Source organism: Lissotriton vulgaris, chromosome 12 (assembly GCF_964263255.1).
Source record: "Lissotriton vulgaris chromosome 12, aLisVul1.2, whole genome shotgun sequence".
In the NCBI taxonomy this organism is placed as follows: domain Eukaryota; kingdom Metazoa; phylum Chordata; class Amphibia; order Caudata; family Salamandridae; genus Lissotriton; species Lissotriton vulgaris.
The window spans coordinates 776,044,605-776,062,513 of NC_141700.1; the positions used below are offsets into that span (position 1 = coordinate 776,044,605).

The 17,909-nt window shown below is 44.3% G+C and overlaps 1 protein-coding gene across 1 annotated transcript in view; it reads right to left on the bottom strand.

Annotated features, from left to right (window-relative positions):
* Positions 1-740: 740 nt before the first annotated feature.
* LOC147678674 (beta-1,3-galactosyltransferase 5-like) overlaps positions 741-17,909 on the bottom strand; it is a 133,578-nt gene continuing 116,409 nt past the window's right edge. Inside the window, exons 3-4 of the mRNA XM_086946131.1 lie at positions 6,087-8,155; positions 741-5,418 (exon numbers count right to left, since the gene is read on the bottom strand). Of these exons, the coding sequence (XP_086802257.1) occupies positions 7,596-8,155 (560 nt within the window). The 3' untranslated portion in view covers positions 741-5,418; positions 6,087-7,595. The remainder of the gene's footprint in view (positions 5,419-6,086; positions 8,156-17,909) is intronic.

Genomic DNA, 17,909 nt, shown 5'->3' on the forward strand with positions numbered 1-17,909 from the left:
CACAAGCAGTTAATGCACGGTGATGCCACTACTCAATTTTAATGAGTTTACACAAGACAGTATTTTCTTATAGATTAAGTTATTGATTTATTTTTTCATATGTTTTGTTAACAGAAATTATTCGCTTTATATGGAGCAGTCTGGAATATGATGTGTTCTTTCAGGGGTCCTGACTGAACGCATGCTTAATGTTGTAGTTTTTTTTAACATCAGTTTTAGGTAAAGAAAAATGTGCAATTTAGCACTTAGATCATATTGAACATGAACATCTATAAAAGTAATGGCCCGATTTAGTGTTTGGCAGAGAGGGTACTTCATAGCAAAGACAACAGACTACTCTCTTCATCAGACTGAAGCTCTGCCCAACTGATTTACAGATGGGAGGAACTTCAGTATTTAGACGGAGGAGAGTCCTCTGTTCTCATCACCAGCAGAGGAATTCAATTTAGAGTTTGCGGACATAAGTTCAGATTTGATTTTTACAAATCACCTCCCGAAATGTGCGGTTTGCGAAATTTAATCTTTTCAGTCAGTCAGTCAAGAGGTCTTTATTCGATTTGCATCATAAAAGACAAAATACATAAAAAACAGTTCATACGATTTACATATAAGATAATAAATACATTACATTTTAAAACCATGTTAAAAAAGTATTACATTTAGACAATGATGTACAAAGGACCCCTGACTACATAAGGGTAATCTTTTCAATGACCACCAATCCATGGGAGAAAATTTCATTTGTGAAACAGTCATAGTTTTTTTTATTTGCAACATCAAAATTCCACTTTGGGATTTAGTTTTTGAAGACAAAAAAAAAATGAAAGTCTGCAGTGTGGTGTTGTCGTGTTGAGGGAGCTACACAGCACAGTGTCAAAGCATTTACAGGACCAACTGTGAGGGCGGCTCCTGTAAATGCAGGCAATGGATAGAAGGAGGAAGGTTGAGAATTGATGACTGGATGGAAATATTTTAGAGGGAATGAGTAAATGAGGGATTGATTGAATGTTGCATACTATGTTACTGTTAGGAAATTCTTGGCTGAAAAGTGGTTATTATAGTAAGAAGGGATGTTGTGATCTTCTTCAGCACAGAGAGCACACTCCTTATTATGGGTCCCAGAGGTAGCATGCAGATACACCCTTGGATCTGAGGAGTTGATTTTGGCTGAAGGTGAGAGGTGTGGTACAATCCAGGAGGTCTTGTTATGTTTCAAAATAATCTTGGCTGCATTTGTAGGTGAAAGAAGGAGTATAGAAGGAAACACCAAATTCAAATGGGGTCAAGTAGACTGCTCTTGCAGTGTGGCAGGGGTTCACTCCCAGTCACAAGCCTGCCTGCAGCCCTCAGGCATAATGCATGTAGGAGATCTAGGGCCAGATGTATCACAGGATTGTGCTGCCCTTCCGTTACACAGGGTGTCGCAAAGGCAACTCAGTTCTTAAGTCAGATTTACCAAGTCACACAAGGCCACCTTCTTAGGGGTGGGCGTCACTCGCAGAGTTTTACTTGGTGGAATTTCGCAGAGTTACATAAAAACTCTGCAAGACCACCCCTAAACATAGAAAAATACCACTTTAATCATACATTATTTAGTGCTGTACCATCAGATTACCAGTTGATGGCACTGCAGGTCTGCATTAGACTATGATGCATTAAACAGTTGGCAGAAGTCCCAACCCATTGATGTCCAGGCCTGTTTGTAAGAACAAGACTGGTGAAAAAAGTGAACAATATGCATATACCTGCAACATTTTTATATGCATCAACACTTCAGTTCCTATCCCGATCATTCCAAAACGTCAGGTTTAAGTTATAAAACAGAGAGACGCTGAACAAAGAAGCCCACCACACGCTGTTCTAGGAGAAGAGCTACCTTCAATGTGAACTCTGGCAGAAAGCAAACGGTATCTGCTCCCTCTGATGCCGGAGTGCACAGTGAAAGGGCTGCTTGGCAGTCAAAACCAGGCATCAATCCAAGTGCTCAATCCATTGCATTAAAACGAAACTATTGTTGCCGCAATCCCACCCAGACTGGACCTAAAAATACCTGGAAGATGACATGCTGTATATACACAGAAAGATAGCCACTGGTTTACCTACCACGAGCAGGGCCAAATGTCGCAAGGGTAAAAGGTGCTTTGACGGTACCTGTTCAAGGGCCCATAGAAAATGATTGTTGGCACTCAAACAAGTCCCAAGGGATGAGACTGAGGTCAGGATTTGTAGGAGGGCCTACAGGTCCGCTGCCCAATAGAGGAAGAAGCTGATTAGGGGACAGGCCTGGGAGGCTCGTGGACAAGCACGCATACTGTCAGATAGTACAAGATTTTGGGCTGTGGTTAATAGCCCCTTTTTTTCTGATACAGCTAATTTTAGTACAGACTGTGCCATAGCTGCAGAGCAGTGGGTTCAGCATTTTGAAGGAATGTTCAGTGGTGATGACTTAGAAGGGGCTGAGATACAATGGGATTCCGGCTCAGCTAGCACACCACTTCACTTCAGTACAACCGAGGTTCACAAAGCTATCCAGGCAACATCTGGGGGGAAAGCCCCAGGCTCAGATGGGGTCCCTTCGGACCTGTATAAGGCCGTCTCTGTGGTCCAGGCGAGGATATTGGCACAGGTTTTTAATGCAGCTCGTACGTGTGGTTTTTGTCCTTCCTGGACCAAGACTATTATTATTCCTGTTTTGAAAAAGGGCTCAATCTATCGACCTATTTCGCTTTCAGACTCCGCTGCTAAAACTCATGGGGAAAGGGATTTTTGATCAACTATCATTGTGGCTTGATAATTTTAATGTTATTTCTGACCTAGAGTATGGTTTTAGGCAAAGCAAAGGGACACGCGATCAATGCATTAACCTGCACCTGGTGGTCAGGAAATACACAACTGCCAAGAAGGGTACATTGCATATGGCTATTATGGACCTAACTTCGGCATTCGACTGTGTCAATAGATCCAAACTGTAGCTTACTCTCTGGGATTAGTGTCTGTACACAGATCTCGTGGCCTTCTTACACGCCATCCTTAATAACACTTCTGCGGCGGTGAGATTTAACAAGGATGGTGGCGTGACGGACTCTTGGGAGGTCAGGAGAGGGGTGCATTTTGGCTGCCCGACTATTCATGCTTTACATCAATAAGCTAGGGGACCACTTCCTATCTAGCTGTAAAGACATTCCGAGATCTGGTTCTAAAATGATCCCTGCACTCCTGTACGCAGACGATGCAGTGTTGTTCACCCGAACTGCTGTAGACCTCCATATGTTTTTATAGATTTTATGGGCTCACTCGATCTAGCCACTAACTTTTCGGAATACCACACCACTATGATAGGTACCAGAAGGCTGGTAGGTGCAAGTTCTTTTGCAGGGGGGCGGAACTAACAAAGGTGTCAACCTTCCCTTATCTGGGGGTGTTGTTCGACGACCGAGGGACCTGGGCTGTGCTTGGCAAGAGCAGCAGGGGCTACTATGGACTTTGCAAAAAGGCTGGGGTCAAAGCCCATTCCTGCCCTGCTCAAGTTGTATAGAGAAAAATCTACCCCTATGTCCACGTACGTGTGTGATGTATGGGGATACAAAGATGTGAGGGACATTCAGGGGGCAGAAAACAAATACATGCGTAGACTTCTTGCCGTACCCCCCCCACCAACCCCCACCACTCCAGCTTTTATTTTCGATGAGGAGCTTGGATTGGGGTACATTTCTGACCTTATTGCTGTAGCCCCCCTGCTGCGTTGGTTGAGAATTTGGTCCAGTCCCACTACTACCATAAACCAACTTGTCGCAGCGGACTGTATTGAACACGAGGGGGCCCTGTGTATCCCCTGTTTAAAGTATATTATTGAGCAAATTAAATGGCTAGGCTGCCAACGACCTGTACTCCAATCCCAGACCTTTAGGCTCAGCAGATATCAGGGATATGAAACATCAGTTTTTGGCCAAGTGGCAGGGGCTGAGGGAGGGTAAGGAATCAGCCAAACCTACTGTGGGAAGGTCTGCAACACTGAGCCAGACACCACTGGTACAGCATCACTTGTCACTGATTATTAATGTGCACCATCGCTTTTTGCTAACCAGATTCCGATTGAATCTGGTACCTTAGTTATTAGCCTTTCCTAAAGGCTACACGAAACTTGGTGCATTAAAGCCATGTCCTTGTGACAACTTCTCTGAACAGGATACCCCACAAATTTATCATTTTCTGCGATGATTTTATGACCCCCTGCGCAAATACTTCATACTTCGGCTGCTCAGATTTGGCCAATTTGTTCAAGTAAGGCCCGCATTACTATACTTACAAATACTTTCCTCTTCCATGGTCTGTTTTAGGTTTGTGAGCTTTTAACAGGGACCTTACGACTTAGAAAGAGGTTGTCTATGCAGTAGCTAGGGTGCATCGGTCCAATGTGTTTTGGGTATCCTATGTCCCATTCCGTGCCCATCACTGTAATTATCCAGCCCGTTTACCAAGCTAAGGTTGCAATTTTGCACTTCACCTGTTGAATTTAACTTTTATCATGGCACTCGGTGTTGGTTCTTTATAATGAGTTCATATTTTCTTTTGTATGTATAACTAGTCCTACCTATATTCACCTGTGAGATTTGGATTTTTAAATGCACATGCATAATCTTTTTAAGCTACTGTAATTTTCTTAAATGCTTTAAATGTCTGCTTTTGTGGGTTTTAGTGGCTGAATAAAGTATCTTTTACCTGACCTGACCTACTGTATATAGTTTAGGGCAGCCGTCCTCCTTCTTCAGGCGTTGTGTGCAACCAATTATAAACCTTCCGATTATAAAAGGGCATGGGACATTTCTTTGCAAACTATGTGATCTTAAAGCATAATGTGGGTTTTAGTAATGACTGGGCTGTGCGCCTGCCCATATCCCTGCATGTCCACCACGGTCCACTGTAGTGGTTTCATTGGGTGCACACCCATACACAGTGAAACCAGGCCTGATGTCTCAGGTCAGAGTTTGCAGACAAAGGATTCAGACATGGTAGTTCCACACCTGGGAACACTGGGCTATTCAGAATTGCAAGTGGTGGAATTCCATCTGCACTTGCATGAGGGTCCCAGTTTGTTATTTTCTTGCTCACGCAAAGTGAAAAACTTCAGCCACAAAAAGCTGTCAATAGCTGTAGATTTTGACATGACTTCTGTGTCAAGTGATCGATTGCTTTCCAAGGCGTTTTTCGTAGGTGCCTTCTTCGCCTGCATCTACGGGGACATCACTTGAATATCAATCATATGCTAACTGAAGCAATGCATTATTGACATTGAGGGCTGTGTAGTTGTTGGAACCACTTGTTACTGCCTTACAGCCACTAGAGGGCAGCCAAGTATAATGTACATTTTGTACTATGGCTTGTCACTTCAGCAATGATTCAAGGCCAGATGTAGGAGCCCTAATACCGGTCGGTAACGGCCGAATTCGGCCGTTACCGACCGGTATTAGGGTTTTCTAATGTAGGGGGCCCATTTTTTACCGATTCGGTATTTTTACCGAATCGGTAAATTTACTGATTCGGTAAAATACAGAATCGGTATATTTACCGATTCGGTGAATCCAGATGTAGCTAGCACTTCAAAGAGTGCCACAGGCCCTTTAGGAGTCGGCATTTACCACCCAATCCTATTGGGTGGTAAAATACCGAATTCCAGAGTACATGCACATCTGTGCATGTACACCTATGCCATGTGACACACAGACATGCCCTTAGGGCATGTATGTGTGCCACATGGCACACAAGCCTGCAATTGGGGTGCTACAGGGTGTCAAAGTGACACCCTGTCCCCCTTGCAGGATTCGGTATTTACCGATTCAGTAAATACCGAAACGGTATTTCCCATTGATTCCTATGGGCTTCAAGCCCCATAGGAATCAAGGGGAAATACTGATTCGGTATTTACCGAATCTGTAAATACAGAATCTCACAGAATCGGTAATTGTAAAAGAAAAATTACCTACATCTGCCTACTTCCAATTTACCTACTCTTAAATACCGAATCTGTATGATTCGGTATTTAAGAGTAGGTAAATCGGAATTACCTACATCGGGCCCCTAGTGAGCACCCGTAAACTTAGCGGAGCTTTTGCTGAACTCCACGCTCCAAATTGAGTGGCGAAGTGGCAAAACTCTGCAAACTCTACTGGTGGAGGGGAGTTTTCCGCCGACCCCTGCACCTCACACGAGCCTCCATTGTTTGGAAAAGCCGGAGTAAAGCAAGGCAGGACAAGCTGCTGCCTTGCATTATTCTGCCCTGGGAAGGCATATCTTGGGTGGAGTGTGCGTGTTCCCACATATCCACCCTTGTATTTTGGTGCAGTCCCAGGTTTACTACGACTGAAAAACTTGGAAATGTGTCAAATTCGTAATGTTTCCCTGATAGAGGCACAACGAGGAGAATGTTTTTATTTCTCCTTGTTCTTTCTTCTATCTGAGGAAAATGCCTTTAAGGATTGTTTTTGTGCAGGAAGGTTTGCCTCCAGGCTCTGGATCTTCAGCTGGCAGGCTGCGCTCTCAAGGATGTCAGTGAAAGTGATGGGACGGCTGCAAGCGGAACAACAGTCGTATTTTGGAGCATCAGAGTCTAAGGAAGGCTCTGGTCATCCATGCCTCAATCAAGGCCAGGAGGCTACTAGAGCTTGAGGTTGGCTGTGTGTGCTGATGACATGGAGTTAGAGCAGTGGGGAGTTGAGGTAGGAGTGTAAGAGGTTTCTAGTTGCTTGAACACATTTGGCATCCAACACTGAAGGTTACACCCACCTCTATGTGCTCTGTCCAGCCTGTTTGTTGACCAATGCCTTTCTAGAATAGACCTCTCAGTATTGTGATTTATCCTTGGGACAAAATAAAGAGCCTGTGTTTGTTTTTACATTGATATCCAGCTCATTCTTCTGTTTTGCATGTGAGGCCAGTATGTGATCTAAGACGCAGTTTTGAACTCCACTTGCTGAATGAGTTCAACAGGCTGACCTTACTTTGGCAACAGATGGACTACTGTCTTCTGGGAAACATCCTTTACAACGTGGTGTTTACACCGCGCGACCTTTACGACACAGCCATTACAACGCAAGTCATTACTACGACTTGCACTGGATGGTGCTCTTGCTTAAGGAATAGTTTGATTTTCTATGCCAACACCTTCCCTACTGTTACGTGGGCTGGAGTTGGAATAGAAAATTTAATTAATCCTCAATCCAGCGCCCTCCAACGCAAGTCGTTGTAACGACTTGCGTTGTGAAAATCGCGTGGTAAAGTACCACGATCAAAATGATTGCGTTGTACTGACGTACATCCGTGTCTTTCCCACACTGTCACTGGTGGTTCAACTTGGACAGGATAGCTAGTGGAAGTGTCTGTAAGGAAACCTCAAATAGAAGCAGAGGAACTCATACGTTTCACTTTTCATCATCCCACTCTCCATTTCTGGCTCCCTGAACCCCCAAATACACCTAGAAGACAAAGTCATGGCTCTTCCTAGTCCGGCTGAACCCAGTGAAAGGGGGATGCCAGATGCTATTAAGAAGAAAGCATTCCTAACTTGCCCCGGGGGGCAGTGTAATGGCACCTTCTTTTTTTTAGCTTTTCTTTGAACATCTCATAGTAGAGCCTGAAAACTTTGCCAATAAAAAGAGGCTCATGGTTAGAAGAACAAAGATCAGAAGTGCATTGATCCAGAAGGGCATTGGTTCACATGGATCTTCTTTCTGGACATCCTGCCAGATGTCAATCAGTTGTTTTGGACTGATGCCATGGACGACCAGTGCCTCCTTGAAGGCACATCTGCTGTACCACCAGCGTTGCATGCCTTGGACGCAGAAGCGGAAGTCATGCCGGTACGTCACACCGGCTGCCAAGCCCAAGAAGCCAAAGTAGACGTCATCCAACGGAAAGACGGGCATCCAAGTGGAGGCGCGATGTAAGGCAGGGATGAAGGTCCTTGGTATGATGTACCCACCACCAGATGGGAACATTGGGTATTTGCCACTGGGGTACATAGCCTCCTTGATTTTGTACTTTCCGGATCGTTCAGTGTCGGATCCCTTGTGGATGTAGCCGTGGACTGCTGCGGAGACATTCACTGTCTCCTTCAAGAATTTCACCAAGGCGGGGGGGTTCACATACTCATCGTCATCACCTGCCAAGAAGAAGAGAAAAGTGAGGCTGTTGTATGATGAAAGTTACGTTTTTTTATTCTACATTTGCACCTGAACTGTTGATCTCCTGTGACCAACTGTTGTAGAGGACTCTGAACCAGGACTCAGAATTCCCATGAGAAATCTTCGAGGCAATACTTCCATTAATGTATTTATTTACACGTTGTATGAACAGTATTAAAATACAGCTTCACCTATTAATAAGTATTCCGGAAAAAAAATAATGTAAATATGTACCAGAAGATACTCTTACTTATGGATTTTCCTTTTGTCTTGCATTGTTTATTCATAATGCAGAAATAAAGGGTTCTTTCAAACATCGTATCCTGGTCCTTATAACATCATCCTTCACTTTTTATACTAAAGGTAAGTCTAGTCAAGCAAACCCTAATATCGTCTAAAATCTTAAATTAAATAAAATTTATGATGGCTTTGAAGTAGCTAGAACATAGTACTACAGAGAAGCCCTATAATTAGCATTATAAAAATAGGTTATTAAGGAAGTGACATTCATAGAAAATTAACAGCCCGAGATTTTAATTAGATATAATAACAACACCAGTAACCTACTGACCACCCCTTTTTTTCTTCTCATTCTTGTTTCTGCTTCAAACTCATAAAAACCTTTTTCTCATGCACAAATAAATTGTAAGTTAGAATGTATAGGTCTATTATCAGACTCTGTAGAACTGTTTGGTTCATCATTTAACAGATACGATGTCAAATTATAGCGGTGCATCATGTTAAACTATTAGACATCTGGCAAGAGTTTGGAATACAATTATGATGTATTAAACCAACTGTACTATGTAAATATAAGGATAGCATGTCTAAACATTATCTGTTCAATTTTAGAAAAATGCTGACATTGTCCTGATGAAGACACGTTGTACATGTCGAAACGCGTAGACGAAAATCAGCTTCTTCTTCAAATTCTGGGAAGAAACAATGTTCCAAGATTCCCTGAATTCTGTATATCAATTTGAATGAAAAATTCCCTTTTTTAATACTTTTTATCACAAGAAAAATGTACTAATGCATTTCTTAGCAATTAAAATTAAATCATTTTTGATATCATAGTTCGTTGTGTTTCCTATCTGTATTATTCTTTGCCAGATATTATATCTTGCCTGGGTTTTTACTCTTGCTTTAAATTGCTTTACCCTGACCCAGGAAGTCCATCCTTTTCAGGGGGTCCTTGTTTGTTTCCACAAAGTAGAGGACTCTGAACCAGGACTCAGAATTCCCATGAGAAATCTTCCAGGCAATACTTCCATTAATGTATTTATTTACACATAAGAGCTTTAACAGAGGGTGGAGACATTAACCATGGTGGTGCGGTGAAGAGGAGATTGACAATCGACAACATTTAAGTATTTTGCAAAAGAACGTATTTAAACTAAAACACTGAAACAGATTATTGTGTCATCTTCCCACACATTTTCAGGGTGACAACCAGCAGGCAACCTTCCAATTGGTTATTGTACCAATTCACTATCCGTTCAACCCAGCATCATGTCCTCAATACATATGTACTGTCTTAGTTAGAGTCCTGAATTAATGGACAACACCATGTCATTCCCATGGACATAGGATGCTGAGACTGTACCACCCTACTCCATGGAAGATACCACTAGTAAAAGGTTTCTGGTGCATAAAATGTTATAAAACATTCAAATACAGCAATGGCATTTACAGATGGGGCTCTATACAATTGGCTTGGCTGGGAACATATGGCCAGGGTTAATACTGCACCTCCCACTGGTGACAACATTATTACAGAACTGGGTTCACCTCAGTAGTAAGTCTGGGTGGTGAACTCAGCTCCGCTCACGGAGTTTGCAGAGGTTTTTTCCTCACTTGCATTCGTCAATGTCAATTTGGCAAACGCAAGCGAGGAAAATCCACCTCCTGCCGAGATTTTTCCTCATTAGCGATCATCATCATCAAGCTGGCGAGCGGGAACATGGAAAATCAACCTCCAATTAAGATTTCTCAAAGCGGGCTGGTCAGATTTCTCATTGCGAGAGGTTGCGTATACTAGCTACCGCTCAAGTTGAGAAACTGTCGGTTCCCGTTGAGAAAGCCAGGCTCGAGTAAAAATCCTCTTGAGAGGCAGCATGACCCTAATGCTCTGCTCAATAAAATATTTATTAAATCTTTTTTTTTTAAAAGAGAGGCAGAAAGAAAGCAACTCCCACTTGCACTGTGCGTGGTGCCATTTCCGATGATTGCACAGTGCGGACAAACACCTAGCACTGAAAATCACAGCGAACGACATTTATCTAATGCACTCCGCCACTTGCGGAGCTCTGCATAGCGCGTCATTGTTTTTTTGCACTTCGCAGTGTTTCGCGTAGCGTAACTCCGTGAACTCCGCACAGCCTTACTCACTAGCTCAGGGCAGTTAAATTGAGTTTCCAGGAAGAATTCCCCAATTCTGCTAAGAAGTATTCCTTTTTCCCTGCCAGGGAATAGACCCTCCTGCAAGCTCACTGAATAGCTGAATACCATAGTTCAAGGCCCTGAATGTCAGCAGGTAGGGAGGTCTGTCAATCAAGCGTTAATGTAGAAATTCAAATACTACAAACACATTATTAAGACACGAATAAGATTGTCATTGTAATGATATGTGAGTGCCATGACTTTAAAAAGAAATACAAAGATTGTTCACTAAAAGGTCCAACACCTTCTACCCACATTGGGCCTATCCAGGTGCTGCTATGCTTTGCAGCACAATCTAAGCATGCATATCAAACAAGGGTATATGGAGAACTTGGGTTTTGTCATTGTTTTTTTTATTTGTTTTATTTATTAATTTTACATCGTTAATCAACAAAAATGCAATACAATCTCCACATCCACACTGAACGTTATAGGAATACAGGGAGGAGACAGAAACAACCCTGGATGGGGGGCAGGAAACAGGGGTCCCAAGAATATGTGTGCAACGATTGCGCAGGTGAATCATACCTCAGGTGTGCCCTGTCGGAACATTTAGGTGCCCCTGGTAGTCTCCTGGATGGTAGCAGGGTCGCTACTCTGGATTTCCAGTCCAGGAGTGCAAGTGAAGCCCAACCTGAGGACAAGGGAGGACTGGTCTAGAGACAGAGTCCAGGATAGAACCCAGAATTCTAGACTGCACTAGTGACCCTTGAAGCATAGAGTTCAGTGTATAGCTATTTCTCTTGTTACACATAGAAACAATAACATTGTAAACCATCAAAGACAACATCAAAGGAAAATGGCGAAGGCAGTCACCCACCTTCCAGGTATTTCAGTCCAAAGTAGTCAGCCATGGAGGAGCCTGGCCGCGGAGGCTCCTCCCACTCCCACTGGCCACTCTCAACTCGGGGCATAAGCCCTACGCAATCCGCACCGTCCCCACAGACGCGGTGGGCATCCTGATCGAGAGGTCCAGTTCTCATGGCAAGTTCTCTGTAGGCAAAGGAAAGAGGGGTGATAGTTGTTGATGGGCGGCGAGGAGAGGGGAGTATGAGCAGGGAAACAAGACAGCAAGAAGGAAAATGCCATGCCACGGAGTCGCAAGGGATCCATGACCATCCCTGTGGCGAGGACGTCAGTGGCAGTAACCCACTTTACAGTAGGTAGGTACTCCATCTCTTGAGCTGAAATAGGAAACTCTCTCCACACTCGCTCATAAACGTCTAGCTTGCCGTTAAGTTTATCGGTGAACCGTTCATGAAGAGCCACTTTGTCGAGTTCTAGGCGCCATTGGGAATGGGTGGGACAGGAGGGCTTGCGCCAATGATACAGGATACCAAGTTTGGCCACCGTCAAAGCAGTGGCTAGCCACCGGTGGTTGCGAATATTCGCATCAGTGGCATCTGTAATATCATGGGGAAGGGTCAAGTGAGCAGAAGAGTGCACGATATGTGGGTGTAATCTCTGTGGGTGCGCCCATGTACCACTGTCCAGAATGTTAGGATAGATCAACAGCGCCGCAGGTACCCTCAAGAAGCATCCCTCTCACAGTCCAGTGCGGGGGAGGGCATCAAAAGACAGTGATGGCCCTGCTGGATGTCTAAACGGGCCTCCGTGTCTCAGGGCAGTCCATGTGTAGGCGGACCCACATCAGTCTTTCCCAGCACTGGGGCCGTCTTTCGCCGAGCACCTCGGGTCAGTTCAGGTGCCACTGGACCCAGGGCCGGCGCTAGGCATGGGCAGTGTGGGCAGCTCCAGGGTCTCGCGCTCAGCTGAAAAAAAAAGGTTGCCCGCTTCACTGTGAAAGAACACACTTTCACAGTTAGCCCAAGCATGGTGGCATTCCTGGGGGTGGGAGGGGAGGAGAAAATAAAATGGGGCTGGCACAGCAGTCGGGCCAGCAATTATGTTGGCTCAGTGTCAGGGACGAGGCAGAGCCTCTATTAAGTACTGCCATTCAAGGCGCCCTTTCTGCATTTTGTTGCTAGGTGACAGAAGGCCCCTATGTTTCCAGGACCAGCCAGACACAGGTAAGGAGAGGTGGGTGAGGGGAGGAGGGAGCAACCAGATCAACTGGCTTTTGCAATCTTTGTATCACACATAGCAAAGATTGCTTTGATGTGAATGCGCATTTAAAATGTATGTAGAACTGCCAGTTCTAGAGCAGTGTTGTGCAAAATGCCTCATACTGCTTCAAGGCCCGGGGGGCCTTTCCTGGGCCTCGAAGCGCTGGAGCCAGCTGTAACGTCTAGGTGTGGGGGCCCCCTTCCCTGGGCCTAGTAGCCATTACTCCTTCTTTCCTCTCCTTTGATTTATTTGTTCCTCAGTGAAATTGACCAAAAAAGAAAAACACTTTGCTGGAAATGTCTTTTTGGGACATTTTTCCATTACAAAATGCAGCCTTGGAACGGAGAGAAATAAAAGTTTCAAAATGTGAAAAATAATGAAATAAAGCAAGACAGAGTGGGTCGCAAAGTGGTCTGATTGATTTTATTCACACCCAAAACACATTAGCGCTACTTTACAGAGTTTGCCAGTAAAGCGCTACTTTTATTTTCTCTCCTTTCTTTGAACAACATTGTTTTCCCAGGGTGGGGTACTGGACCATTCCTGGAGGTACTGCAATACCTGGTTGATTCGCACACCGCGGCTCTGTGTTCACAGATGTGGTCTTTTTAAACCATACTGCTTATGTTTTGTAAGGATATAAGTAATGGACATTGAAATGCGTTGCTTCTGAGCCCTGTAGTCATGTCCCTAACTTTTCAGGCAAAAGCACTCACTGATTTCTGAATAATAAGTGCAAAAACTAACGCTACATTTCACCTGTTACTTAATCTTGCATTCCCTATGAGTGCTTGCGTTTTCTGGGATGTTGTTACTTTTTTTTTAGGCCGCATATTACTCTTAATTAATCGTAATTTTGAATCGTGTCTCATCTAGGTGTTTATAGCGAGGAACAATTGGGTTGTAGTTGAAGGCAGTGCAAGTTTCTCTCAGTGGGGCAATATGGTATTCATGGGGGAGAGGATGTGGCACTATCGTCAGCGCTGACGAATACGGGACTGGGGAACCAGGTTCAGCTGTCGTGACCAGTCCACCATACCACTCTCCAGAGGAAGCACATTCCTGTGCTCGACCTTAGAAGGCCCTGCTAGACCATAGAAGCCCTGGTCTTTTAGCACCAGCAGGTGGACCATAGCGGAGGCAAGTGTGGGTTAACCTTGAAGGCCTGTCCACCACAATCCATACTGAAGTTCACCTCCAGTCTTGCGGGCAGGCCTAAGAAACAGCACACCCTAGAGCAGCAGTGAACCTGCCACTGAGGTCACAGGACCCTTGAGAAGGGCTGACTCTACGGCAGTGCGACCGGTGGAATCGCACCGGCCGCTGACTTTGGGTGGGGGAGTGATGTTTGCAAGTATATTATGTTTTTTAAAGCACTTGCTGCCTCCTTCCTGGCCTCCAGCAATTTTTGGCAACAATGAAAGTGTCATGGTAACTCCATTGTATAATGTTCTTCTTAGAGAGTGATGGAGTTTTGTCAAGTGGAAGCTTTGACTCCTGAAAAGTAAGGGCAAAGAGTTAATGTGCTTGCTGCAAAGAACATGTACCGCTAGGACCTGCCTGACCTGACCGCACGCTGCACTTTGTTTCTGGGGCTCTGTCTCCCACCAGGCACGCCGCACAAGGCTTCACGCCAGGAGGCGCCATCGGGAAGCAGACGCGCCCGGAGGCGCATAAAAACAGCCCAGGACTCCTGCAGCGCGCAACACGTGCGGCTGTGCTCGGGCCGCACCCAGGTGTTGTCCGGGCCAAGGGCGGGCCGGTCTACGCCCGGAGGAAGCAGGACTGGGCTCCCTCTCTAACATCTAATTAGTGGGACAGCGGATTGAGGCTTCACAGACAGCAGGTACTGTGGTGTTTATGGTTCTAAGCCCCTATTGATTATTGTAATTCCTGTTGTGTAGGATCTTTAGCACTCGAAATTTTTACTTCATTATGAGCGCACGTAAGGGAGTAGTGGGGACTTTGGATGGCTTTATTATCAGGGCAGAATCAATGCTCAGTCATGAGATTGAGTTGACGGAACGACGACTGTCATTAGACCCTCTTACCTTGCAGAGACGCTTATCACCAGGTACCTCTACCTTGGATGGTGCATTACAAACCTGCCTGACCACCTGCCTGGCCAGGAACCCACAGTTTGTCACAAAGTTCGTGTCAGCACCCTTATATACCTAATTTGGATATACCCATTGTGGCTACTTTAGACAGACCAAGTACAGCCACAAGGGCCAGGTCTTCTAAACCCCATAGTGAAGAAAAGAAGAGAGCGACACTGGAAAAGAGAAAGAGGGGTGTGGGTACTCAGAAATAAATATTTTAAAAAGGGTCCCAAGCGGTGCAGCCGGAGGCAGTACAAACGACCGAGACTGGTATCGCGCCCCCATTACTAACACTGAGTCTCCCCGGAGATGCTACTCCCAATATCGCTGCAGATGCTGCCCTGGACTCTGTTTTCGCACGGTTTAAGGATTTGTTAGATAGGAACTTCACCTCCCTCTGGGATCGTTTAGATCATTTGGAAACTGTGATGAATAATACAAGTGGTCAGAGGGAGTGCTCTCAGAATGTTGATATTGAAGTGGGGTGCTGCCTATTGGCCCAGATGTTGGCTCAGGATCCGATTCTTTGATCCCATTACCAGCTCCGCCTATAGGTGTTCCATCTGGCAATTCATGTGTAACATGCTTAACTTGTAGCAAAGTTAAGGATCTTTTTGTACTTAAGCCTAATGAAGCACCGGGAAATCAGCACCACACTACTAACAAATGGAATATATCCGGGGCCCCTCAGAATTCGCCCTCTACTAGTTTGCCTGACCCAGCTATTAGCTTATCTAGAGAGAACTCTAAATCAGGTAACGGCACTTCAAATTTTATGAGAAAGGGTCACCATGATTCTAATGTGGAGGTCTTGGGATTACCGCTAGAGGCTTGTTGAAAGAACAGAGGGAAACTTGGCTTCAACTATGAAATAAATGTGTGGATTGGCTGTCTAAATATTGGAGGTTTAAGGTATCAGACATGTATAACATCATTATGGTTAGATGAGTTGGGTGGGTGGGGATGTCACCAAAGAATATCGAGGGGGACTGCATATGTATGTATGTATGTATGTGTGTTCTTATATAGCGCTCGACTTACCCTAGGGCATCTCGGCGCTTGCCTTGGGAACCCATCCTGGCTTTTCCCTGTGAGATAACCCGTAATGATTAACTTTCGCAGTCCACCCATGGTCAGATCACTTTTGAGGGCCCAGGAACATTTTATTTTAATTCCACACTTTTTTGCACATTGGCGTTGGTCTATTTTTATAAGGAAGTTCCTCGGGTCCCTGACAAATAATGCTCCCTACCCAACCCTGCATAACAGGTTCTCACCTTTGTCTGACTTAGATAGACAGGACTGACTAACGCCACAGGAGTAGATCCCCCAATGAACGCAAATGTGTACCCCCTGAGCTAATGCGCCATGCTCTGCTTCATAAAGTTGATCTACAGATTAATACAGATGTGTGCTCTTTGGAACCTATAGATCATGCACTGTCTGATGAAGCTAGTCCCCTTATGGATATAGAGGTGAATTGATCTGTGTTACCTAACAAGCTAATTAATGATTGTAACCTGAAATTACTAAATTGGTATGTTGCAGGTTTAGAGTCTAAAGTACTTTTACCAGAGTGACTAGATTTAGTACAGGAGCAGGATATCCTTATGTTTCAGGAGACATGGGCCACGAAAGACCTATATATGGATTGGTTTGACTGTCACAATACACTTGCCCTTACTTCAAAGTTTGGCCACCCATCTGGTGGCCTTTCATTCTGGGTGAATACTGTGGCTGGAGGTACTATAAAGGTGTAAGATATCAAAGATGATAAATTTGAAGGGGTAATATATAAAAGGGGTATATACATATGTTTAATTAATTTTTATAGCAATGATTTTTATTCTGTACTTAACATAAATTTTATCAATTTGTTTAATTTTATTGCATCCGTACAGCTTGGTAACACTGTGGGTATTTGTCTGGGGGGTGATTTTAATTCTAAAATACCCAGTGATCTTAGGCTACCCATAAGGACTAGTAATAAGGTACATCGATGTAATAGGGGTTCTGAACTCCGTGGCCACTTGTACAAACATAACCTGTTAAATGTGATGGAAATTGCTGAAGTAAATTACAATGGTGACTACCCGTAACCAACATTTAGTGGAAGGGGTAGCGCCACCACTATTGAATATATTTTTATTTTTCCGACTCTCGAGGACTTTTTAATTAAAGCTATGGTTGTCCCTGCCATTCATGGCGACCACAATCCAATTATGATAGAACTAAGAATCGCCCCAAAACCAAACTATAATAATGAATGTGGTGCAAGGAAATTGACACTCTCTACCGATAACTTAAGATTTAATTGGCAAGGAGGTAATTATACGGATCTTTTCTCCAAGATGATTAGGGACTATCCAAGTCTCATCGATTCATGTCTGTCGTTACAGGATCCTAATCTGGTGGTAGTTGGAGATTTTGCAAAATTATGTGAGGGGATTAAATCCATATTATCGAAACCAATGTCGAGAGTGGAATTCAGGTCAAGGTGGTTTATTGGTGAATGCCCACCAATTAATAGACAGCTGCGCGTGGCATTATCAAAACCCCCAAGAGACTTTTCCTTGGCTAAATCCTTAAGGAAAAAGTATGAGGAAGCCATCTCACGGAGAAAAGAAGAGCTTATGAAGGAGCGTTGGGATGCCCTAGCAGAGGCCGCCCTTTTAAATAATGGGAAAACTTTCTGGGCCGCAGCTAAAAATATGAGATTTGTCTCTCAACCAGTATCTTATATAAGCTGCAATGTAACAAGCGAGGAGTGGGAAGCCCACTTCCCGATGATGTACTCACTGCCATCACAGAGCGAAGCATTTTTAGAGCTTGAAGATCTCCTGCGATTGCAATATCTTTGCAGGAAGTTGAAGATGCTGTTAACCAAAGTTTGAGTAATAAACCTCCAGGTCTCGATGGGATCCCTATTTATCTGATTAAATATAAACCTGAGTTCTGGGCCCCCTTTTATTAAATGATTTTATTAACCTAATTATTACCCCTCTCCCAAGTACCTGGTCGACAACCATTATTGTGCCAGTTTTTAAACAGGGTGATCGATCTCAACCTAACTGTTATAGGCCAATCTCCCTAATAGACAACAAAATGAAAATTCTAGGGA